The sequence below is a fragment of the Boleophthalmus pectinirostris genome, unplaced genomic scaffold (assembly GCF_026225935.1).
Source record: "Boleophthalmus pectinirostris isolate CB_2022bp ecotype Guang Dong unplaced genomic scaffold, ASM2622593v1 HiC_scaffold_1, whole genome shotgun sequence".
Taxonomy (NCBI): Eukaryota; Metazoa; Chordata; class Actinopteri; order Gobiiformes; family Gobiidae; genus Boleophthalmus; species Boleophthalmus pectinirostris.
The window spans coordinates 18,188,025-18,214,174 of NW_026570970.1; the positions used below are offsets into that span (position 1 = coordinate 18,188,025).

General features: G+C 39.3%; 2 protein-coding genes across 2 annotated transcripts in view; one reads left to right on the forward strand and one right to left on the reverse strand.

The window, feature by feature from the left end:
* Positions 1-80: 80 nt before the first annotated feature.
* Positions 81-5,354, reverse strand: pdzk1 (PDZ domain containing 1). The gene is made up of 8 exons (XM_020939189.2): positions 5,223-5,354; positions 4,236-4,445; positions 3,469-3,682; positions 2,752-3,084; positions 1,797-1,993; positions 1,120-1,344; positions 396-713; positions 81-309 (listed from the first exon to the last, which is right to left on the reverse strand). The coding sequence occupies exons 1-8, from the start codon at positions 5,328-5,330 to the stop codon at positions 256-258; spliced, it is 1,659 nt and encodes a 552-aa protein (XP_020794848.2). The 5' UTR covers positions 5,331-5,354; the 3' UTR covers positions 81-255.
* Positions 5,355-9,146: 3,792 nt separating this feature from the next.
* Positions 9,147-26,150, forward strand: part of cckbrb (cholecystokinin B receptor b) — a 32,009-nt gene continuing 15,005 nt past the window's right edge. The window contains exon 1 of the mRNA XM_020939114.2: positions 9,147-9,498. Coding sequence (XP_020794773.2) covers positions 9,339-9,498 — 160 coding nt within the window. The 5' untranslated portion in view covers positions 9,147-9,338. The remainder of the gene's footprint in view (positions 9,499-26,150) is intronic.

Genomic DNA, 26,150 nt, shown 5'->3' on the forward strand with positions numbered 1-26,150 from the left:
CACTATGTAATGTACTGTTACAATTTATTACCAGGGTCAGCCCCTGTTCTTACATCACTACTTTGTGTTATTCCCACAACTTGAGTCTTCAAACTTTTTTATTTATTTCGCAGAAGATAAATAGACTAAATCAAATACAAACATGATATTCATCAACACAGGTGTATTTGTTTATTTAGTTTAATTTCAGCTAATGGCTCTGGTGACTGTGATAATATTAAGTTAAATGTTGAGTATTAACAGGAGACCAACTTCTTAAAATCTCAGATCTACACTGGCATCAGATGCACAAGATGACTCAGATGAGCTCTGAAACCAAAGACAAAAGAGTACAGAATAGTTCATATATATTTTTTTACATTTTATAATTTTTTACATTTGCATGAAAAACTCACCCTTGATCTTGCTGGTTGCTCTGGTTCTTCAGGCTGAGATGGCGGTGGAGTTTCTTGTCTCATTTCTCTGGTTTCAGGAGTGTGGACTTGAGCGTAGGAGGTCTCCCCCAGCAGCGCTCGTGTGATGGGCACTCCTTTAGCAGTGAGCCTCTCATAGATGTTTCTACTGGCCACCAGCATCTCCAGAGTATTACCACTGCTCCGAATTAGACCTACGACCTCTTCATGGATGCTTTTCTCCACGTTCACCCCATTAACCTCCACCACCATGTCGTCATCCTCCAGCCCGGCCCTGTCTGCTGCCCCCCCTTTCACAACCTGGGATCAGATACATTACAGTTTGAAATAGCTCAGGTAATAAATATATTTGCATGTCCAGTTAAATTTAGTTAATTAGAAAAATGAGATAGCCCAATAACTAGATCTAATTTGTATTGTGTATGCACAAAAGAAAACTTCTAGTGACATAGGACATGCTAATGAATGCATACAAATTTTAATTATAGTAACATTTTCTCTTTCATTTTTGTACTGACATCAAATGACCTTTCAATAATCAGATAACTCCAGTAATCAAATAATGATCAGATTTACATTGTGTGTGAATAATGCTCTGTAAAGCGTCTTTGACTGTCCAGAAAAGCGCTATATAAAACTGATGCATTCTTTATTATTATTATTATTAAATATAGTTACTGTGGCATATGGTATTGTGGTGACTAACCTCTTTGATGTACTGTCCACACACTCCCTGGAGGCCGTTTAGGTGGAAGCCATATCCGGCGGAGGTCTTTTCCATTTTGCACAGTTTGGGTTTGAGTACCTCGTCTCTGTCCTGAACTGGTGAAGGTGGACGCTGGATCGCTGGGGCTGTTACAGCTTCGTTGTAGCTCGGAGGTGAGGATAGACTCTTCGTCTCCTCCCAGAAAAGCATAGGGGAGACCTTTCCCTATTTCAATAGAAGATATGTTTAATAGGTCAAAGTCTAATTCTTAACCCTAAGAGTATTTGTTTTATATAACATTTACACAGCACAGGGGGGAACTCAGTTTATCTTGGAGAATGACAACCACTTTCTTAAATTCTTTTGCAACTGCTAAAGGATTATTAGAAAAACTGATCTTTCATATAAGGGTTATTCCACCAAACTTTATGCACATTATTCAAAATACAATTACCCTATTTAATCTTGCAATTTAAATTCTGCACATGCTTCATCATTATTTTGGTGCCTTTTGCAGTCATACTATAAAAGGTTGTCATCAGGTTACCAAAGTTTACATTTGCAATTATCAAAGACCATACCGGTGACTATGACAATGCCTCTTTTTTAATGCAGGATATAGATTGAAACAATATGTTTTGGGTTGATGTAATGTGTATTCTGGACTTCTGTCTTACCTTCTGATACATTTGGTCTGTTTCTTTGTCCACCACTAGGAGGGAGCATTGGCTGCCGCTCATACGGATGCATTCTACCACCTGCTCGTGGGAAAATTCAGACACATCTTTCCCATCCACGGCCACCAGTCTGTCCATGTCCATCAGACCCACTCTGTCGGCTGGGCTGCGTCTGTCTATGTCTCTGATGAAGTGCCCTACAAGCACAAGAAGTACAAGTCATTCATTCAGATTTGAGAAGATATCACTTGAGAGTTCTTGGATAATTCAGTTGGCATTATTAAGTACTAGAACATATCTTTGTAGCTCGGCTTGAAAAAAAACCTGGGTGTGTTGTCGCTGTGTCCATGAGCAAGACATTTCACCTACCCTGTCTCTGTTTGAATGTGATCATTGGTGGTCAGAGGGGTAAATGGTGCAGAATGGCCACCTTACTTCTGCCTGTTTACCCCCGGTCAGCTTTGGTTACAGTTGGTAGTTCAATTTGGTTCTATATATAGTGCTGTATGTGTATTTGTCTATATAAATACATGACTGATTGTTTAGTTACTTAGTTTACTTTCTTCGATCAACTGGTATAATCATTAATCATGTTACAATAATTTATGAATAACTCAAAACTAACACATAACACTTGGTGGGTTTAGGGTTTAGGTTGAAGTTTAACACTTATTTTGCCTAACCCTTCTCAACCAATAGAATACAAAATGACAAAAAAAATCAATTTTCAGAAAAAAAAAAATAAAAAAAAAAAATCATTTGCTATGAGTGTAGGAAAGGAGACCTCTTGATAAGTATATATTTTAGTATACACACATACACATACACATATGCAAACACCCACACTTTGATATTCAAACACACCACACACCAAAACATTCTTTGATGTAAAGAGCTCTGAACGCCCATTATGGCAAAAACTTTATTCAAAACTTCAATAGGTTTGTGATAGTACCTGAGAGTTTAGGCTCCTCTTTTAACAGGAAACCATAGCCATCACTTCCTTTGGTCATCTCTGCGATTCTGGGCTTGTGTGGCAGGTACTTCGTTGTTGCTAACCAGGCCCCCATTTTTTTGTGTTTGCTTTGGTAGTGCCTGTATGTCTCCTCATCTGCCAAAAGAAACATGAGCGCGCCCCCTGCAGACTTGATCTTCTCCACTGCCTGCTCGTGTGTGCTGCCGTCCATGTCATCTCCATTAATCTCCAGCAGGCGGTCATTGACTCTGACCCCGGCCTGATCCGCGACTCCTCCCGGGACCACCTCTGTCATGAACAAACCCTGCTGGCCTACAGGGACACACAGGGCAAATGCATGGTGAGAAGTCCTTGTGTTGTTGGTAATAGCATTGAAAGAACAAAAGCATTGTTTCAGAAAAAGTTTGGCTACACTATATAATGTTCTTTAAAGGTTAGTTAGTGTCATGAGAACCAAATTTGTATGCAAGTTTTCTCAAAAGTCTTGTTCAGTACCAAAAATGTTCAGTACCAAGAACCTGATCATATCTATATGACAAGACTGATCAACTTCCATTTTAGCTGTACCATCTGTATTGAACATTACTGACCTATAGAATCCAGCAAATACTGTCTTTATATTTTTAACTGAAAGAACAAAGAGATCATTTTAAAGTCAAGACAGTTTTATTTCAGAAAGAGTGATAAAAACCTTACCTTTAACTGAGCGAAGGGAGAAGCCATAGCCACTGTTGTTCTTAACAAGGTAGCAGAGTTTGGGCTTGGGAACATGTTTGGACACACCATTAGTGACTGGTGAGCTGTGAGGGTCTGCCAAATTCACTCCCTGTGCTTTTGCTTGTTTGTATGACGCCTCATCCAAAACATGGAAGAGGACGGAGGAGCCACTACTTCTGACCAGTTCCACCACCTGCCGCAGAAATTAAAGGTACATTGTGTAACGTGTCTGGTGGAGGGTCCATCAAATGCTTTTCTCACTGGAGATGTTATTGCTTTGTTTGGAATGTTTCACAGTCTGTTATTAAACCTTTCTATTTACCACCAAAACAGAACAAATTATAGGTCAGATCTGTGGAGAGGCAACCCCGCTCACCAGGCTTGTCAACAGAAATTTGGGAACTTGGGGCAAGAAGCCTCATATGGGCTACCCTCTTATGTAAATTAATAGGAAGAGGGTTCAATTCTGGGCCCTAAAACCTTGGGGCTCAGGACAACAGACTAACTGCCCTGCTACTCACAACAAAGATGCTATTTTTCAACTTTTTTTTTTTTTAAGCTATAAAACCATTTGTAATTGAATAAAATCACGGCTGAGCTGTTTGATGTCTGGCAGAGCAATGACATATCCAGGGAACCAAGCAGGTGAAGGACTTCCAAACAAAAAAGTTACATAGTGAAGTTACACAGTGTACCATTAAGTAGTGTTAGATCCATTTTACCACTACATTGATTTACAGCCTTACCTCAGAGTGGGGAAGTCCATCCACAAATGTTCCATTGACACGTAAGATCCTGTCTCCATCTTTCATGCCAGCCAGTTCTGCATTTCCTCCCATTTCCAAGCATCGTACCAGGTGTCCCTCCTCCCCATGCTCCACTCTCAAGTAGAAGCCAAAAGTTTGCTCTGACCTTTTATTCAGAGATATCACCCTTGGCATGTACCGAGCCATGTCCTTGAAGAGATAAAAGTTACAGATTAATTCAGGCTACAATTCTGATTTCAGAAAAACAAAAACACTTTTCTATGGTGACATGTTATCCTGTTCTTTATAGAAGTGTCACATTGTTGATAGCTAAAATGCAAGTTAATCTTCCATCAGTGCTCTTGAGCTGTTAATGGTTAATGACAGTCACACCTGAAGAGGATGACCATTTAAACGGTAGCCTGGACTTTGAGAGAAGGGAATGTCTCCATATACTAGTTTATGGACCAAATTCATCTATAATTGAGACAATTAACATGTCTAATATATAGATTTTGTGAAGCTCTAGAGCCACTACAAATTGATGGGCATTTCCATTTATACCCAATACTGGTAAATTACAGAGCTATGACAATGTAGCAATACTAATGTGGATTATTCCTGAAATCATAGTTCTTTCTAAGCGTTAAAATATTCAAAAGGTGCACTATACAAGGTGTGTGACTGAGGAGGAACATAACAATGCAGCTATTGTCACATGAGTTGTGTCTAAAAATCATTGTTAGGTTTGTGACTTATGCATAATTATTGGTATGGAAACATGTCTATTTGTTCAGATTTCTTTAAAATTCTTTATGGTCCATGATGCTCGCTGCTGTCATTACACCTGTTATTTCTAAGCTAGATCAAACCATAATAGACCACTTGATTAAAATACTCTTCTCATAAACATATAACAAACCAAGTATATATTTTTTGTTTTTGCAGGTAATAAGTGAAAATAAAAATGCATTTGTATGGACTCACCAGCTCCTTCTTGCTCAGTGTCCCGTTGGAAAGGAGGAGTCCACTTGCCACTGTTGGACTGTTATCAGTGTTGTCTCCAGCATGCACTCCTCCCAGGCCACCTCCCATGCTCCCTCAGCAAAAAGGACTTTGACAAGCCAAAGGTGAGTTTAAACGCTGAGTTATTTAACTATATTGTGTATAATTCTTATGATCCTTTGCAAAAGCAGTGATTTCAGGTCAAGTTGGTACCAAGAGTAATTTCCAAACATATATTCTGAAAAATACTGAGAACACTAATTAGATGAACTACAACACTGTCATTCATCTTGTAACTATGTACCATAACGTTTTACAGTTCCGTTACTTTTGATATAATAAAGATAATTGATAAGATAAAGGTGTTGGATTAGTAATCATCAAAATTGCTCACTCTGCAGACAAGAAAACTGTTGTTTTAAATCAAATAAACCAAACATGACATAATAGAAATATCTTCAACATGTATTTTCAGTGCACAGTATAGCAGCATTTACAGTAGACTTATTTTTATGTCTAGTCAGTATAAAAGGCCATTAACTATTTTATGATACAACAGCCATCAAGAGGGGACAAGGGTCAAACCAAGCAAAACAAATCAACGGGTGGAACCCATAATACTGTGATAATGATCTACTAATTTGTTTTTATCTTTGTTTAAGATTAAAACATGATGCTGTATTCGCAGATATGTAATGTGTATATGATAAATGAATGAAAGTGTGAAACTGGACACTTATTGGATGTTTTCAATCCTCTACCCATGGAGAAGTTATTGCTTTGCCTAAAATGTTCCATAGTATTGCATTAAAAGTATATTACTTGCATTTATCCAGTTGCATGGGATTTTATTGTCTTGAAAAACATGCAGATCTGAGTGAGAGCAGAGTCACGTATCCACAGATCTGACCTGTAAATTGGTCTAGTAGCTTCACCTGCTTGACTCCATGAAGATAGATGTTTAATGCCATGCTATGGGACATTTCTGCAACAGCATTTCCATGGAGACTACCAGATGAATCTCCACACTTTTGAAATAACTGCATGTTGTTTGTGCATAATAAAGGCTGTTGTATTGATCCCTTGCACATTTCCCTGATACACTTATAAACTCTAGAGTTGCTGTTCTCAAATGTGCATTGACTGAACCATCATTATAATTCTCCATCTTTTTGGCACGCTGTTGTTATTTACAGCACATTACAGTCATGTGCGTAATGCATACTGATAGCTAATAGCGAAAATATTGACAAGGTGTCTTCTGCTTTCTCTCAGTATTTAATATTTGCCCATCTACACAACTCGTCAATAGTTCCTGTCGCCAAAATCTTCTCCTGCTTGACTTCCACATTCATCTCAGTGCAGTCTAGTTTTCTATTGATTAAGGAGCTGTTTATGCATATGTTAAAGTGCATTTCTGAGCAGGGAGGTTGTAGTTATGTGTACTTGCCTTCTAGCAAGACACATCATCTACAGAAAGCGTAACTGCAAAATATCTGTGCTAATGATCTCTCAAATATAAATCAGTCTGCAATGCCAGAGGCCCCAGATAAGCAAAATAAATTGGTTGGATGAGAACTTGCTTTTGGAACAAAAACTTCAAATTTTTTATAATAACTGCACTTAAATTACAAATACTTAAATCACCCATATTACACTATTTTCCAAACTGTGATGATGTTATTTGGATGATTTCAACCCTGGAATTGCCTTTTTTCTGTTGAACAAAAGGTAAGGGCAGTTGTTAACTCCAAAACTACCACTAAATGACATTATAAGGTGCATTTTAAGCTTTGTAGATATAGACAGACGAATAATACAGGATTACTCAAACATGTATGAATGAAACAAAACAGAAATTAGATTTTGGGTGTGAATTAAGTTATTTCAAAACTCATTCGTATATCATTTGTAATAACTTACTGATTAATTATGAAGTCTTTGTTCGTGCCTTAAGGCTAATTACATTGTAATTATAAAGTTTTATTCATTGCTGTTAAAAACAAAAGTAAAGTAAAGTCTGAGCACACTGAGAAACTGACAGTCTTTCCTTCTTGCATGCTAATCTCCTACAGGTGTCTTCTGTAGCAGTTGCAGGTAATTTGTGGTGCAGCTGTTACATTAGTAAATTGGAAGCCTAGTTTGATTTGCATAGAGGTTCCTGGAAAAAGATGAGACATTATATCCGTTACCCTCATAATTTAACACTAAAATGCCATAATGCTAACCAGAAGAACAAAATGTTCAGACTTTTTGCCTCTTTTCGATTCTTTGTCCAGTCTTTGGCTTTAAATTACAAACTCCAAAATGATTTTTTCTGTAGGTTGTCTTCATCAGCACCGTGCCACTGCAATCAACACGTCACGCCAGTTTGTGATTACTGCACTCAACAGGGAGCACTGGTCGCTCTCCATTTAACGTGATTAGCATCCTCAGACAGCTTGTTTATCTGGGGTAAGAGCTACTGCACATGACCTGCCCCGAAACACCCAATTAGACCCAAGAGAAATACTGAAGGAGGGCTGCCAAGGCAATGACGGACCCCGCACCTCATTTTCCCCATGGTCCAGTGGACATTTCAGCTGATATATGTTTGTCAAATTCACCCGTGGAACATGAGGAGCTGTCAGCTGACCCACAGAGCACAAATGACAAGCTTGTCCATCCAGGTATATTAAATGTGTCAGTCTTGTTGTCTTGTTTGGTAACAGCCATGTAATATGGAGGTGATCAAAATGTGGCAGGACTGGTGAGACTTAAGTACAACCATTTTTCTTTTCTTTTCCTTTTTCTTTCTCTTTTCTTTTCTTTTTTTTTTTTTTTTTTTTTTGATTGGTAGTACCTAGTAGTATTATGTGAATGACAGGTACATCCTAGCTAGGATCCAGAAAGGTCATATTGGGATGGTTTGGACAGTACAGAGAAATGGAAGTGGCTATAAATCTAATACCAAGAGCTTCCAGGAAGAGTCAAACAGAAGATGTGTACCCAAATTAGCAGAAGCCACGCGCCCTCTTATCTTGATGAATGTGTTCTATCTGTACACAATGCACTAATGCGCCACGTGGGGGCAGCTGTGTGGCTGTATAATCACCACAGGGCACGCACTTGACTGTGCCGGCACGAGTCAAGTGCCATTAAGTCATTTAGTCTAAGCCAGGGTCTCCGCGCGATCTTCATTTAGAGCTTAAATGTCAAGGATTTGACCTAAAAGTTCAGTTACACACATTTACAAAGGTTTTAAATGGTCATACAATTATACAGCGCAAGAGGTTTGTTAAGAAATCACTTAGCCTAATTAATCCTCTTCGTCCCTATTGGGATAGGGCATAAGGCGACAAGAAGTTAAGAAATTATCGTACGATTAAACTCTAAGATTCTGCACACACTCAAAAATCTAGACTAGATTGTAGTCATCATAACTCACGACACTGAGGACAGCGTGATAATATCTTAGAGAAATATTATTTTGAGTGATGGGTAATCTTTTCACAGTTGAGTGAAGTGTATCCTTTCTGAATAATAATTATGATATTAATATTCATGAATAGGCTATTAATTAAGTTCCCTGGGGATTTACGGTCTTAATTTAAATGTGTAAGTGCACCTTTTGAGTAAAACTGAGACTGATGAGATAAGACACGTTTGACAGCTACAATTCACCACACACTGAAACACTTTAGCTGACTTTCGACACAAATATTCTCAGTTCGTGGCGCCATTAACAGGTTACGAGCATATTTTCAGAATGAGCGTTTTCATTCACCGTTAGCGTCCAAAAGATCCAACCAATGAGACTGTTTCTCTGTCCTCCCCTCCCTCTTTTCTCTTCCACTCAAACGCAGCCCACGCGCCGCGTTATATGACTTTGGAGCGCTTCTGCCAACGCTCAGTCGCTCTCATCAAGTGGCACACCCGCTCCACCGTGCGCCATCATACAAACCCAACCTCTCCACCCGCGGAACGCACTGGGCACTGAGCCCAACAACATTTAGTCCCGCTTTGAAAGTTGAGATGCACGATGATTGTTTCTCAGCTTTACGCATAAGCCTTACGCACAAGCGAAACTAACTCAAGAAACTGTTTTATTGATAAAACATGGACGACGTTTTAGCTCGTAATGTGACTTTTTCTGCGCCCGAGTGCGTCGGAGCACAGCCTGATGCGCAGCACAATGCGACCTCTTGGAACTTGGAAACATCCAACATGAACTGCAGCAACGCGTCCGTGCTACGAGCGCAGTACGTCAAGCACCGGGGTAAGACCGCACGCACCAACCAACATATTGATTTAAATTTTGCCATACTGAAAATTAACGTTGTTTATTTATTTATTCTCTAAAATTCAAAGTGTTCGTAATTCAGAGCTTTTGCAGTGTTAAATCCCACTAAACTGCATTTCCCAGGTTGCCTATTTCATCCCTTAATGTAACAGGTCTGATCTGCCGTAAGTGGACATTTCCCCAAAGTAAAGAGCTGTTAATGTGTGAGCTATTTTCAGTGAATCCCAGAGAGACAGGCAGTGACAGAGGGGTCAGACCGACAGGATCATGCAGGGCATCCTTGTCCAGGAGGATTCTGACTGCGTTATTTGTAGCATCTGCTCAGACATACTTGGCAAAATAACACGTGTGGCTGTTCCAGCCCTATAGAGAAATACTGGACTGAAAAACCAAACAAAGTCAATAGGAGTTAATTAAGGATAACGGGGGGCATGTAATTGGGAAATAACTGAATACTTGTACTGAGAATATGTATTTTGAATACTATTTTTGGATACTGTATTGTGTTTTTCATTTGGTGGTATTCAGAATCACTTTTCTAAAATCAAAGGAATACATGGTGATAGTTGATCACACAATTTAAGGTTCAAACTACACAAAATTAGTGAGAGAAATATAAAATACTGCTCTTGTGGCTCCGTGTAAGTGTGATTTTTCCTTCTCTGATCAGTGATGAACACATAATAAACAGTGAAACAAATATAAAGCTGACACTATTATTTAAAAGTGCACTGAGCAACATTTCTAGTGGAGGGTCTGCCACCTGCTTGTCTCCATGGAAATGTTATTACCTTGTCTAGAAGGTTTAATCTGTACTGTGGAACATATCTGTCATGAGGGAGACAAGCAGGTTACAGCACTTGGCTATATTACTACTCAGATCTGTGGAGAGTCGCCCTTATCCACAGAAGGAATTATTGTATTTTTGAGCAATAGAAACACCCATAATGAATAAATGCTAGATAGAAATGTTTATTATCATAACATGGAACATTCCAAGCAAAGCAATAACATCTCCATGGAGACAAGCAGACGACGGACCCTCCATCAGAAAAGTTGCGCAACCACAGCTTGATGTGAAAGTTTATTTTATAGTTTTATTTTAATGCAGGTATTCAATATTCTGTAACTAAATACATTTTCACAGTATTCTCCCCATCACTGAAAATATGAATGCACAATTAAGAGCGATGCAACATCACATGAAAATGATTATAATTTAACTATAAGCCAATCTGCCAGCATACTAAATACATGAATAAATACACGCAGTGCTTATTTATAGTCAGTTGTTTTCTTTATATCCACTAGAGACATAAATAATAAAAGGCCACATCGGTCAGAATCTGTAAAACCTACAATTCGTTGACAGCTGGAACATGCTTTCTTAAATTTGTTTTTGAGGTGGTTGTGGTTGATTGCATTATAATATTGCATTTTAAGCAAGAACAACCCTGAATTTCTATCAGGATTTTCAATTGTGTCAAATCTTGTGAGTTCTTTGATGCAGCTGCTCAATGAAATGACTATCTTTGACCTCCATGTCAGTATCATTACACCAAGCATCACTCTGTCCATCCATCTCATCTGCAGTCTCCACAGTGCACACATACATTTATAAAAGAGATGGAGCTGTGTCAGATCTGTCACACAAGTGCGTCATTGATTTTCTGTGAATGAAAGCTAAGTTAATAGGCCATCATTTCAACAGTATTTCACAGGTCAGATTTAAACCTCTGAGCCAAAAGTGGACTCCGTGGGGCTTTGAGATTTTTCTTGCACTGTCACATTTACCTGTTCAAATATGTTGTGGATTTCCAGCCTGGATCTCAGTATTGACTGTTACAGCAGCAGCAGCTAAAAGAAGGCAAACACATGTGACAGCGCAGCCAGCCGACCAAACAAAGGCTAAAACCAGTGTCCCTTGACCCCTCTGCTCGGCTGGCCTCCCCGGTCAGATCTAATCCCTGAGTTTGATCTGCCAGGGTTGCCCGCTGTTTAAAAGATGCACGCCTCTCCACGCTGTCTGACGAGCCTGGCACAGTGCAGTGGTATCATCAAGAACATTTCCCATGACAGCGATAATCATAATGAGAATCTGTCAGAGACTTCATGGTTTATTGATAAATTCATATTAGGCTGGTACAATAACTGTCTTTTATAGAAGGTTTGAGACCGAACCAAAATCAGTTATTGAAGGAATCCCAATTTATATAAAGGGGAATGTGAAAGCCTTGGAAAAAAAATAATGGAATCAATAGCTATACATCTGAGGTGTCTGTGTCATTCAATTAAAGTGTGAGAACCCCTCCTATAGTTATCATAAGTTTCAGAAAACAATTTAAAGCTTGTCTTATACTTGATTTTTTTTTTTTTTTCACTATTGGTCCCATGTGGCTTGCAGATAATAATTTACATTGATTTTGATAATGTTGCAAAATTGAAACTGTCAGAAAAAAAATACTTTGGCTAATGACTTACAGCTGCATCACTGTTACCAAGTAAATATTGTGAATGAAATTATAAAATGTCACTTAAGCCATTTGGTTAATTTAATATGCAAGTTTTGACCGAAACTCCAAATTACGTTTTTGCAATTAGTAACCAGAATCCATCTGTATCTGGAGGAGATTTTTGTGTTGGATTGTCATTGTGGCAATACTGGAAGTTGAAACATTGGACCTGTGCTGTAGGACTCAATAGCCCTCATAGACAGTTAAATGATTACCTTGCCTTCTTTTTACAATAGGAGTGAATTAATACAGCTACAGTGTGGTGGCATCTGGCTGTGGCGGACAGCTGGAGCTTATTAATTTTCTGACAAAAACAAAAGAGGGTTATCACGGAGCTTCAGGAACCAATGAAAACTAATCCCTTAACTACTGCTTGGACGGCACCTACACAGAACAGGCATTAACGCAAGAAAAATTCAGTCTGGATCTCATTTTCAACTTTGTATTTTCCATATCTCTCTCGTTCACACCTTCTCTTGTCGCTGAAACCTGTTGAGAGGTTTTTTAACACATGCAGTTAAATGCCAGCAAAAGCAAGTGTGTTTTTGTACACAAGTGGCAGTCAGTCCTTCAGTGATGGACATTTGAATGTGCAGAGGCTGTAGTGGGTTTAGTGGCCGGGCTTATGTGACATTTACCATGCAGGATTAGCCAGTCGCCTTGACATTTAGTCCCTATAGAAGGAAGAGGGCTCTGGTGTGAGAGACGAAGCAACATGTGGAAAGGAAAAAGTCACTTAATGCATTTATAATAAAGTAAAGGTACATTGTATAAACACCAGTGGTTTTGAAATCTCATTGTGCAGCCTGCGTTAAGCCGGGTTCCACATGTATCTCTAATATTTCACCAAAGATGGATAATAAATTATGTATTATGCTAATTTCAGAGCTATACATTTTTCATAAGGAATAATAGAGCTGGGATGGAAATGAGATTTTTTGTGAGTACGTCATATTGATATCATCTTGTCTATATGGGCTTCTTTGTTAAATCCAGACTAATGCTCAAATATAGACACATCCATGCATTTCTATTGGTCAGTGTCTGTTATTCTCTGAGTGAGTGGGTTTAACCAATCACAGTGAAGTGTGGACTTTCAAAAAAGACATTATAGGTAGCATAGATAGCATAAATAGTTATATCTGTTTAATTTATACCATATATAATCAACACGGTGCCTGAATGGCTAGCACTCACACTTCACAGCAAAAAGGTTCTGGGTTTGATCTTCCACCAACCCAAAACATGCACCACATGTAAAATCCTCCATCTGACCAAGCCTACCAACAAGATCACAAAGATTGGCACAGCTATTCCCTACGGGAGCATTAAAAAGTCTACGTGATCCTACCTGAACTTGTACCTGATATTGCACACCCCTAGGAACAAGGCTCCCTATTAGCTTGTCAAGGAGGGCATCTGGTGAGAGAAAAGCTGAATATTGAAAGCGATATCTGACATTCAAACTCAGAAAGTTATTGCAGAATATGAGAAACTGTGGTGCACGACAACTGCTGATATAACTCACAGTATATTGGTAATAAACTGTGCAGAATGTCTGGTTTTAATACAGCTGCAGCTTTCAATCTTTCCAGAAAAGATTATGTGAAAATGGAATTATTGCATTTCTACAGCACCATTAGCTTGCATCATTAGTCTGTGTTAGTAGCACAGCTTGGCCATTAATTTATCCAGACTTGGCACCAGCACAAAGAAAAAAAAAAACAAAAACCAAAAAAACTCTTAAGCAAAACAATAGACTGTATAGATAAATGTACATAGCTAACCTGCTGGCTGTTGCATTCCATATAGGAAGTGCACATGGGGTGCTTTCGGCTCCATCAACTCTGACTCTACACTGAAAAACTTGTCACCCCTCTTTTTGCAACTTCTGCAGAGAGGCTCATCATTTTGGTCTTAAAACGTCTGTATTAATCCGATCTTCATGTTCCTGATATATTTATTTCACTATTTTTATTCGTATTTCTAATATGCAGTCATGTATTGGGGATATATTTCCGATGACATCACAAGAGATTGTTAGTTTATCAAAAACAAAAAAAAAAACAAAAAACTAACTTTCAGTACAAACATAAAGGCACCAGCCCAGTAAAAATCAACATGACACATGCCCAGGACTGAAACAAGCCTAAACAGGACTGAACCAAGACTGAACCAGGTCTAAACCAGGACTAAACCAGGACTAATCTTAGACTTGAGAAAGAGAGAACCCTGAGGCTGTGGAGCAGGGTGTCTGCAAAGCACGAATGGGCAATGGCTGTGTTTAGCCCCATGGGGCACCATTCCTTTCTCCTGCAGTCACCCAAAAGTCTACATGTCCTGACACTCAGTCCTGGTTCAGTCCTGGTTTAGTCCTGCTGGTTCAGTCCTGGTTCAGTCCTGGTTTAGTCCTGCTGGTTCAGTCCTGGTCCCCTCATGTCTCAGGTCACTATAGGACAGTACTGCAGACATCATGAGCCTGTACAGGTTGTTTTCACCATTGCCAATAGCTCCGGTTTGACATTTAAGTTGTAGGGTATTTTATATTTGTCATTTTTTTTTTATATCTCACGTTGGGAGAAGTGGGTAGACGGCGTACCCGTGTGTACCACACCCACTTGGGCTTCATTTGACTGTAGCAGAATAGTCATAATAGAGAAGTCATACTCTCTTAGTCTACTTCTTTATACAGTTTATTAACAAAGGCAATACTGGGCACTGTATAACCAGCCATACCATACCACTGTAGAATGATAAGACTAAAGCTCCTTTATTTAATCTGTAAGCCATCATCATCACCCTGACCTTATATCGTAATTATTTAAATGTCAAGTAATAACCTATAACCTATAGCCTACTTATTGTATCACTGATCTATCCTTCAGCAGCCCCTGATAGCAAGTGTGTACTATTTCCAAATACTACTATACTACTGCTTTTATTACTACTACAAGTACAATCCAACATGCAATCTGAGTAAGTGCTGTGGTGTCTTGGCTTACGTGATTGAATGTCGTCTCAATGGGGTCATAACACTAGAAGGTTGTGCTGTGTAAAGCCTTTCCCAAATAAGTATGTAAATCAGTGTACATTAGAGAGTATATGAGTTGCTATGGCGAGCTCAGATGGGACATGTTTACGTCACTGCCAGCTTTAGTCGTTTAGGTCAAGTACTGTGGGAATTTCAGCTTCTTCACTTTAATCACTGCACATAACCTTGCCATCCTAAATATCTTTGTTACTTATTGTTTTGACAGGACTATAAGTACAATCATCCCACACACCGTTCACTCACAGACAATCTGGGAGTGATTTGTCTCGCCCAAGAGCACCCCAACTCCTCCAGTTTGACGGCCTTTTAATCACTGAGCCACTACTGCCCTAGATAGTATTTAAAGGTCCTATATTACCATTTTCTGATCTATGCTAAAATGTTGTACCCTGATTCATCAGCCGGTTTCACTTCGTTGACACTGTCTGACCTCTCAGCATTAGGATTAGTTCGTTCAATGTTAGGCGGTTACTTTTTTAAAATTTAACCAGTCGCTGTTATTTGGTTGCAACATATGTAATGCGCCGCTAACAGGGCTAACTGGTATATTAAGCTTTTCCCAAATCCGGCTTTAAATCCTCAATCTTGAGAATCGTTGCCAACACAGAATGTATGGCTTTGTCTACGTCCGTCTCGACCGAGGGATCCAGTTATGGCTTCACAGCACTTCGTTGATTAGCCGGTGCGTGGTCTATGACTTTTAGCGTTCTTGCAAACTGTCTAGTATATTCTGATTCCTGGGCTAGTTGCTGGAGAGAAATAAAATTGAGCAGAGGCACTAGGTGGCACCAGTGTGGCTAAAAATGTTGTATCCTCATCACAAACTGGAGTTGTGTTTTGTTTCATTCACACATGTTTGACACACAAACGCTGCATATTTAGGCTATGTTCTTCTCTCAAACAGAAAAGAGAAAACTTCCACCCTTTGATGCCATGCGGTAAAACAAGAAGTGCTCCACTGTGTTTTTAAACTTCATACACCTTCACAAATCATTTGGATCATTTCAGACGTGGCATTGAAAATCTCTACTAAACAAAAGGTAAAAGGTAGCATTCAATTGAAAAGTACCCCTTCATGGTATCACAAAGTTGAACAGAGCATTTAGAGCTTTGGAGATGTAGACAGACTAATAATAAAAAGTTACTCAAACATATGTGAATGAAACGAAACACAACTCCATGTTTTTGGTGAGTTAAGAACATTCTTAGATCACTTAAAACTCCCAAGAGTCAGTTCTGAGTAATATAGGACCTTTAAACCTGTTATTCAGATTTTATTATTATTATTATTATTTTTGGATGCCAATGTATATTTTCCATTTGTAAGTTTACTATTAAAACTATATGAGTTAGTGAACACATGTTAGTAGTCCTCATAATTGTGATAAAATGTCTCTTTTCAGTTGACTGAATGAGTAATCATTGTCTATTTTAGCAGCGGGACTCTATGAAACCAGGTTTATGCCATCAGTGTCAGTAAACAGCAGAAAATGTGCCTGAGTTAATGGTCAGACATAGCTCATACGCACACACATCCACACACATACTTAAGCACACAAACGCGCTTCTACCACTGGCTGTCCTCCATCTGTCACTGAGCACTCTTAAAATACTACTCTAAATAATTACAAACCATACAGACCAGTGGCAATATTCACCATATCATTTCTCTAGTATTATGTTTAATTTAGTTTTCATTTGTTATCACAGCTTGGTATTTGACAGCTCTGCCCGGGAATGTCCAAAATGATGGGAGTGTGGTGATGTGGTGCCAGGGACATGTGCAGAGCCAGAGGTGCAAAGTGAAAAGTGTGGGAGAAAAACAAGCTATTACCTGTGCCCACTGTATCAATTATTAAGTTAATGAAGGCCATTACAGTGTGAAGAATAGGCCACAGCGTAACAAAACAATTGGAATCACACAGAGACCACTGCTGATGGCCTGGTCAGTGGAAAAAGAGTTTTGAAAGATACATGCTTGTGCTGTCTGTTTTGATGAAGGTTTTGAAAGGAACTCAATGTAGCTCTTATTGTTTTAAAAAATGTATAAAATCACAACTGAACCTGGGTAGCCATTGTCTAAACTGCATATAGGGGACACGTACATCTTTTTCTCAATATATGAAAAGCCCAGGCTCAGTTCAGAACCATCAGAATTCACTCACTGAACACTGATTAATGATGCTGGGGTTTAGGTAGCGCAGATTCAGATCAGAGAGTATTTTTCTGTTAAAACCAAATGGATTTCAGCATTGGAACTGGCAACCCAAATGACAGACTTGTGTGTTGAGAATCAAAAAACTAATTATAACAGAAAATAAATGAGACATCATGCAGATATTTTTGTAATTAAGAATAAATCAGCATTAGAATTGTTATCAGTAAAAACTATTCTTGGTTTGATTTCATCTTTGCTTTGTATCTGGGGACACATACATCAAGTTTATGAAATTTAAATAAAAACTTACATGCAGTTCCATTAAAGGTTGTATAGAGGATTTTCCAAGGAACGAGAAATCCAGCGACTGTTTGTCCTTTTTCAAATGTTGCGCATGCGTGAAACCACCCCCCCTCCCCTACAGCTCCCTACGTAGAAACGCCTCCTCCCGCCTCCTCCTTACGCCAGAAACAGGTTTGTTTACAGCCGGTGCGCTGCACATGACTTGTAAACAACTAACTACAGTGTTGGTTAGGCAAGACGGAGAAGTGAGGAGCGGGGGGAGCGGGTGTGCGGACATTTCATTCGCGGACGAGAAGTGAGGAGCAGGAAGAAGAGCGGAGCAGGGAGCAAGGAGAGGAGAGAGGAGAGGAGAGAGGAGAGGAGAGGAGAGAGGAGAGGGGAGCGGTGCGCGGAGATTCCGTGCCCGGAGAAGTGAGGAGCAGGGGAAAGAGCGGATCGGGCAGCGGGGACAGAAGCAGGAAAGGGGTGCAGAGAAGGTTACGCGGAGATTCCGTGCGAATGAACTAGCTACAACACGCAGCAGCATGCGGACTCTTTCTTTGCCTTGAAAATTACGTTTTCAGACATAGGATATCGCTTTTGTGTCCTGAAAAACATTTGTCTAGCTCTTGGAAATAAAGTACGTTTTCATAATAAGCAGAAGTGACCTGTCCAGGAGTAATTTGGCGACCAATGCGTCAGTCTTTAGACCCTGCGTCTGCTTCAGTTGCGCCATCGCTGGAATGAATCTTCAAGAATCACCTTAGTTTGGCTTCGCTGCTTTTCCCCTTGTCTTCTTCTTTCAGCGACCTCAAAAACGGACTTTTTTTTGCGGCTAACTGCTCCTGGATTCTTGTCGCCATTGCAACAAACTTTGTGCTGACTGCGAGGAAGATATAGGTCAAAAAAAGCCGCTAAGAACTGTTGTGTTGGTGGAGTAAACAGCGTCTGTGCGTCTTGCGTGTGTGGACTGCGTGACAGGCGTACGCAAACCACGTACCGGCGGCGCGCAGGCAAGTCAGTTATGCTAGAAACGTAGGGAGTTTGATTGACAGCCTGTCAGTTAACAGATAACAAGGCAGTGTTGTTATCTATTGGCAAATGTTTAGCTGGCCCCACCACGTCCAGAGTTGATGAATTTTTATTCTCTTTTTTTTGGTCATCATAATTACAAGGCTACTGCACCTCTATAATGCTATCATTGACAATTTGAAACAAAAAAAATCCTCCATACAACCTTTAAGTGTTGTTGTAGTCAGCTTTACTGCACAAGAACTCAAAAGCTTATTGTACTAAGCAAACTAAGTAACATTAGCCAGGCTGGTGCCACCTAGTGCCTCTGCTCAATTTTATTTCTCTCCAGTGACTAGGTCAGGAAAATACACTAGACGGTTTGCAAGAACCCCGGAAGTGCGAGTTTGGGCACCAACCAGTCAGTGAAGAGCCATATATTTTGTGTTGGCAGTGATTCCTGAGATCGAAGATTTAAAGCCAGAACAAAGAGAATGTTTGGTGAATTTTATCAAGTGGAAAAACATTATTGTCCTTCTTCCTATGGGATTTGGAAAAGGTTTAATATACCAGTTAGCCCCATTAGTGGCGCATCACATACGTCACGACCAAATAGCAGCCATTGGTTAAATGAAAAAAGTACCCACCTACCGTCGAGGGAATGAATTCTAATGCTGCGAAGTCTCTACAATGTGAAACTGGCTGATGAATCAGGCTAAGGTAATATAGCTGTAATAGTATAAATAGTATCGCTCATAAATGTGCGAATGTGACAGCTCCTGACATAAATATATATCCAACAGTACAATACCAGTGTCACAGCTCAGTTTTATGGAATCTGCTTCTCGTGAAACCCCATCCCAGCAGACACATTGAGGTGACAGGATCTCATTTATTTTTATTCACAGCTGTCTCCAACTTGTAGCTTACGACACACTTCAGTATGTCATACTATTACCATTAACTGTCAATTACGAATGATTTCTTCTTGCTTAGGATCTGAACAGTGAACTCCATTTTCAATCCTCCAAGCCAATAAAAACGGACCATTTCTCAGTGTTTCAAAATTAGCAGCAAAATGATCTGAATTGTTAATAGTGCAATTTGTCACTAGCACAAATCAATTTTAATGTGGTATGGGCATGAATATTCAATAGACTCCACACTGAAGCTCTGGGTTAACAGTGTTTCTGAAGTGTTATGGGCTGGGGTAAGAACAGTCACCACATGAAAAACCACAGGCCTGTCTGGTTTTAATTGTAGTTTGAAAAGAAAATAATAAAGACATAGATCGTCATGAATCACTTAGTCTTTGTGTGGACAGTGAGTAACAATATTATGGTTGGACTTAAGCCATAGTAGAGCCTTCTCCAAATTAGCTGGATTTTATTTAAAGTCTATTTAAAGATGCACTATGTAATTTTGGTAGAGGACCCTATGTTCCACAGTAGCAATGTAACAGAATATATAACAGAAATATCGTGATATCTTATTGTCAAAAGTCTCTCAGTAATATTGTGGAACATCACAATATATCGAATTATGAGTCTCTTTGCTTAACTGAATAGTTACGGTGCAGCAATAGCTAAAAAAAAAAAAAACTACATAGAACTACATAGACCATGATCCTTTGCTCCATTTCAGTGCAGACTACATGAAGGAATAACTGTTATAAGCACTTTTAAGTAGGGCTGGGCGATATGGATCAAAAAATATATCTCGATATATTTTGCTATATCTTGATATATGATATATATCTCGATATATGTTCAAGAAAAAATAACCCCCTAAAACTGAAAACTGCAAAAACTAATCTGCCAAAGGTCCTTTTTTTTATTGAAGTGTAAGAGGTAGGCAGTTCATACAGGAACATTTAAGATTACAAAAAACCTAATTACATAAATAATAATTTAACTGTAAAATAAAAGAAATAATACATATTTCCTTCTTTTCATTCATAAATAAAACAACTCAACACAAGCTCATCTTTGCATTAACTCTGTTATCCAGACCATAATCATGAGCTCATTTAGCAGAGGAAGTTCAGGATGTTCCTTATTTCAATAGATCCATGTTATTATCCAGCAGTAAGGAGCTCTGAGGTTTCCCACAATTCACTGCAGATCAAACCCAACGATTCCAAACACTATTGTACAAGTGACACTGCAGCAGATTATTAATTAAAATATTCTGCATAAATAAACTTTACATTGCTAAACTTAACAATATATTAAGCATAACAACTCTAGAGCCACATCAGCCCGTTTGGGATAATAATGTGTTTAATGCAGTTTTGCGCACGTGTGTTTACATTTTACAGAAACGAAACTTAAGCGCATGGCTCATTTGCATAAACAGCGCACTTCTCATGCAGCTCAGCTCGTTTAGCTTCTTTCAGACTAAAGGAAGCGACTCGGTGGAATATGAGGATGTGCTACTGATGGTTTTGTCTGTAAATGGTGGAAAAGGTTCGTGGTGCTTGAAGCTTTTCACTGGCACCAACTTTCGGCGTTCACGGCGATAGTGACGAGTGAAGGAGACACGAGCGAACAAAATCAGGGAGGCGGGGGCGCGCGGGCGACGAGAGAGAAGGTAAACAAGCGAAACGGGGAAATCAGAATTGAATATAAGCATTATATCGATATATACGATATGTCAGAATTCATATCGAGTTTAAAAACTATCTCGATATATTTAAAATATCGATATATCGCCCACCCCTACTTTTAAGTTCCGATATTTTATGCTATTAGGTTCTTTTTCAGACCAAGAGTTTGTTTTCATACCTGACAGTTTCCACTGCTCCCTAGCGCTCTTCCTCAGAGTGGTCACGTGATGTTGCTGTGATGTGTCCGCTCAGCTGATTTATACAGGTTTTGGAGCTGTCTTCCTACCGGAGGAGGCAGGATGACAGTGCCATCAGTAGTCAGACTTCCTCAGGAGTAAAAAAGTCCCCTAGTCCAAGTTTATAGTCCCATGGGCACATTTGCGTATTTGTTGCGTATATGTTGTCCTCTGTCCCAGTGATGTTTGCTCCGTCGCAGTCCATAACGTGGTTCTCTCTTTTACAGTGTTCAGAAACGGCTGATTTGAGTTGTTCCTCTTCTGCTTTGTGTTTTGTTGCTTGTGTGGACGCCTTCGCTGCTCTCTTCTCACATTCTGTTCCTTTTTTCATGTACTGAACGTCCTCCCTGTTTCAATAATGTATGTTTTATTAAGTCTTGTCAGGGCATTTTAAGAGAAAAATGTAGCATAGTCACAGTTTTGTTAGCCTCCACAAAATATCGAGATGTTTATTCTGAAAATATCCTAATCGATTTGGATATTGTTACATCCCTATTCCACATTATGGCATTAAACTTATCTCTGTTCAACTTTATGATGTCATTAAGCAGTAGTTTTCAAGTTAATTCCTTTTACCTTTTGCTCATGTATGATTTGTAGTGAAGGTGTATGGAGTTTAAAAACACAGTGGCACTCTTCCTGTATTACCACATGAGTGTTTTCAGCGTAAATATGCAGGATTTGTGTGTTAAACATGTGTGAATGATACAAACACAGCTGCAGGGATGGCTGATGAGGATACTTTGGTTAATGGTAACTGGTCTCATGTTTGCTTTTCCACCTTTAAGGTACTAGCAAGCTTGTGACTGTAATATTATTTGAGCTTTGGGGGCTTGTTTAACAGTAAAAAATAATTTCACCTGTTGTAGTTCCAACCAAATCAGCTCTTTCTGGTCAGATTGTGTTAAAATAAACCTCAGATTAAGTCTAATTTGAGTATCAGAGCTTCTTACACAGTAGTGCTTTCAGTTAGCATCACACCTCCAGTGAATGTTGATCACATCACCTGCAAAGTATCAATTCTGTGACAACAGCAGCCAGCTATATATTGTGTTGTTGTTCCGGCTGTTGACATAGTCTGATCTGCTGATCCTCTCCCTGAGCATATGGGTCAGAGCTCTGTGCCAGATGTTCTCTGCTCTCTGTCCTTTGAGAGGTGCTTTACTCTGCGTGTGTTGGGGAATCAGGTTCCTCTGTCTGCATGCAAGATTATATTGGAGGTATTCTTGTAATCTGAAGTCTTCTCCAGTTCGTACAAAGTTTTGTGTCCAAACTTACTTCCAAAACTCTCCCCATCCAGTGTTCCATAGCGGTATAAAATCTTCAGAATTACCTCTTTGATGAAATGTGAAAGGTTTTCAAATCAAAACCTACTGCAAATGACTACTTTTTGAAACCTATTAGTTACAATGAATAAAAATATTGAAATTTTAATGTCCACACCTGGTTCTAGGCTTCATTTCTAACTATACAGAAACTTAGAGGGGCACTGTTAAGTCTATGGAGATGTTGTTCCACAGAATCACATAATACTTTGTCCATGGAGACAGACTGGAGATATTTTTATTTTTTTTGGTAATAAAAAGACTAGTATGTGAATAAATAAAGAGATAGACATGTTTTTACGATGCTTTCCAAGCAAACATTCCAGGCAAAGCAATAAAATTTTTATGAGACAAACTGGAGATGGATCCTCCACTCTATTGTACTTACCCTTTAAACCCAAATACATTGTGAGGTTCAATTCCACACCAATAAAACTACAAAGCATAATGTCAACTAAATGATTGTGTCCATATATCATCATTGCCGTGGCATAAGTGCAATTGTCAGAACATTTTCAGCGTATTTTGATATTGTTCTTTTAACTGTGATCCAGAACACACCTCTCCAATACTTCAGATTCAGATCACCGGTGAATCTCCCTGAGTTCTTTTGGGAATGAGACAGTTGGATTAGCCAATCAAGGACATGCATGGTCCATACATTATGAGAAAAAAAATTGAAAAAAATAACACAGGGTACTGGAAATAATTGCTGAAGGTGCAAAACACAAAACTCTGGGGTTAGAGACTGTATAAAGAAGTGGACTAAGGGACGTCACCCATAGTGTTTGAAACTTTGATGGAGCCGGAAGCGCCTCCACACTCCTCACTTCCTATTTGGAATGTGGCGACTAGCAGGTTAGCTATGTATATTTATATATACAGTCTGGTTCTAAATGACGGGTGACCAATGAGCGTCTTTGTTTCACATGTGTCTAATCTGAGGCGTGACGCCAGCCGTGGTGACCATATCTTTAAAAAAAATACAGAGACATATCATTCTGAAAATACCAGGCAAATTGTTCAGCACAGTGCCATTCCCAAACAGTGTGATTAATGCTATACTGCGCGCTGTTTTATTAGCACTAGCCTGGAGGAACCCAGTCCAAACACTCAGGGACTTCAGTTTGTGCCTATGTAGCTGCTAACACACACAGGGAAGCTAATTGACTTCGATTAGGCCGAAGACCGTGTAACATATTTCATTAGGACACTGATAGAGCCTAATATAACCGACTGTGTCACTTCCTGTCACCAACTAATCATCTAGTAGGGACATTTCCACACAGGAGCTCTTATTGCAAGTTCAAAGTAGAAGAAGAGCTTTGGAGTGCAACGCGGGCTGCCTTATTAGGGGTGATATTGCTTTTATTTGCATAGGAGCTGGAGACAGATGGTGAGGCCACATGTCAGAGGATGGAAGCAGAGTACGTGCGTGTGTGCGTGTGTGCGTGTGTGCGCGTGTGCGCGTGCATGTGTGCGTGTGTGGAGAGAGGGATGAGAAAGAATGAGTGACTTAGTAACTTTTGCAAATCCATCACTAAGCTCCTAAATGAAAGAAAAACACAATGATGTATTTAAATGATTTCATGACAAATGCTGTGAGTCCACTTGAAAATATACTAAAAAGAATGAGGCAAAAACTGAAGAGGTAAGAAGTAAGCCAAAACAAATAGTAAAGTCTGGAACACTGAGTCTTAATGGTCTGGATATGTGTATTAAACGTGACATGTGCCAATGTCTCCTGGAGTTTTTATTGCTGTTTTCGTACAACTAATCTAAAATGATTTGGTCATGTTGTAATGCTTTGGCAAACCGACTAAACCCTATACCAGGAGTCATCAAACTAAGGCCCGCGGACCAACTCCAGCACTCCATGCCCCTTTGACTGGCCCCCCAGCCCCTCTGCCCTCCACCACTTGAAATGGCCCTATGAGGCAATCTTCAAAAGTTGTCATGGCCTATTTTTTAAATTAGTTTTTGGCAAATAATAACACATCTGCATCTTGTATTGTGTGTATTTTTTCAATTAAAAAATATATATTTATATGAAGTATTCATATTTATATTTAAATAATTATATGATGTATTTACATTTGCCGCTGAATTTTCATCACTTGACAAGCTTGAAGTCAAAGAGTGACAGTGAACGCACGTGCAAAGTACTGTAGTGCAGTTAAGGACAGCAAAATGTTAAGTACAAAAAGTTGACAGAGAGTACAGAGTTTTCAAAGAACAGTGGACAACCGATTCTTATTTTGTTCAATGTAAGCACCGAGCAGATTGATCTTTAAAGAAAGTGTGGCGGTTTTCAAAGAATATAATCTGCGTCATCAGGGTCATACAATTATGTTATATGGTTGACCCGACCCCGACCCCATCACGGTCAGGAGCGATAGATAATGTGGCCCTCAGAGAAAAAAGTTTGGTGACCGCTGCCCTATACTGACTGATGTTTTTAAGCTTAAAGCAGACCTATCACGCAAAATTGACTTTTCATATCTTTTAACCATACCCTTCTCAATCACTTGAAGTTGTATTTGGAGTGATTTTGTGCACCGTCATCAGCTACTTCATTCTCCAGTTTTATTTTCTTCATCAGTGATACACATAGGATACAGTGTCACGTAGTCATTTGGAACAGATGAGAAAACAAGATCCATGGCTCCCTACCGTGGTCTGCAGTTCTCCATTGGAATTGCAGAGTCCTTATTGTGATGACATTTAATGCAGCATCTGCTCTAACACGTTTTAGATGATTTAAAATGTTCAAATTGTAGCGTAATGATCCACAGATGTCGCATGTTGTATTGTATAGCAGACTCAAGCACATTTCGTGTTCTTTAAAGACCTACCATGCAAAATTAACTTTCCGGAGCTTTCCCATATAATTTACCCACTTTAAGTTTTATTTAGAGTGATTCACTGGAGATGTCACTGGTCTGATTTACCCAAGTTTTCACCACCACCATACTTACCTGATTCATCAATTTATCAACTCATTTTACTTCGTGGAAACTGTCTGACCTCGCAGCATTAGAATTTGTTCGCTAGACAATAGGTGGGTACTTTTTTTATTTAACCAATCGCTGCTATTTGGTCATGATGTATGTAATGCCCCATAATGCTCAGTGGTGTCCAAGTAATTGCTGGCACAACAACAAAAGGTGCAATTAAAGGTGCAATAAAAAATGTGAAGTTTGAATTTGACATAGGAAGTCCAAAGGAGACTTGCGCATGGCATGGCAGTCTGCTATAGCAACTCAGGTCGGTTCAGCTCAGTCTACAACTTCCGGTGTTCTTGCAAACCGTCTAGTGTATTCTGATTCCTGACTCGCTGGAGAGAAATTAAATTGAGCGGAGGCACTAGGTGGCACCAGCCTGGCTAACACGCCCACTGCTCTGTACTCACTTTGTTCTTCAGCGTTTCCTTAATCTGTGAT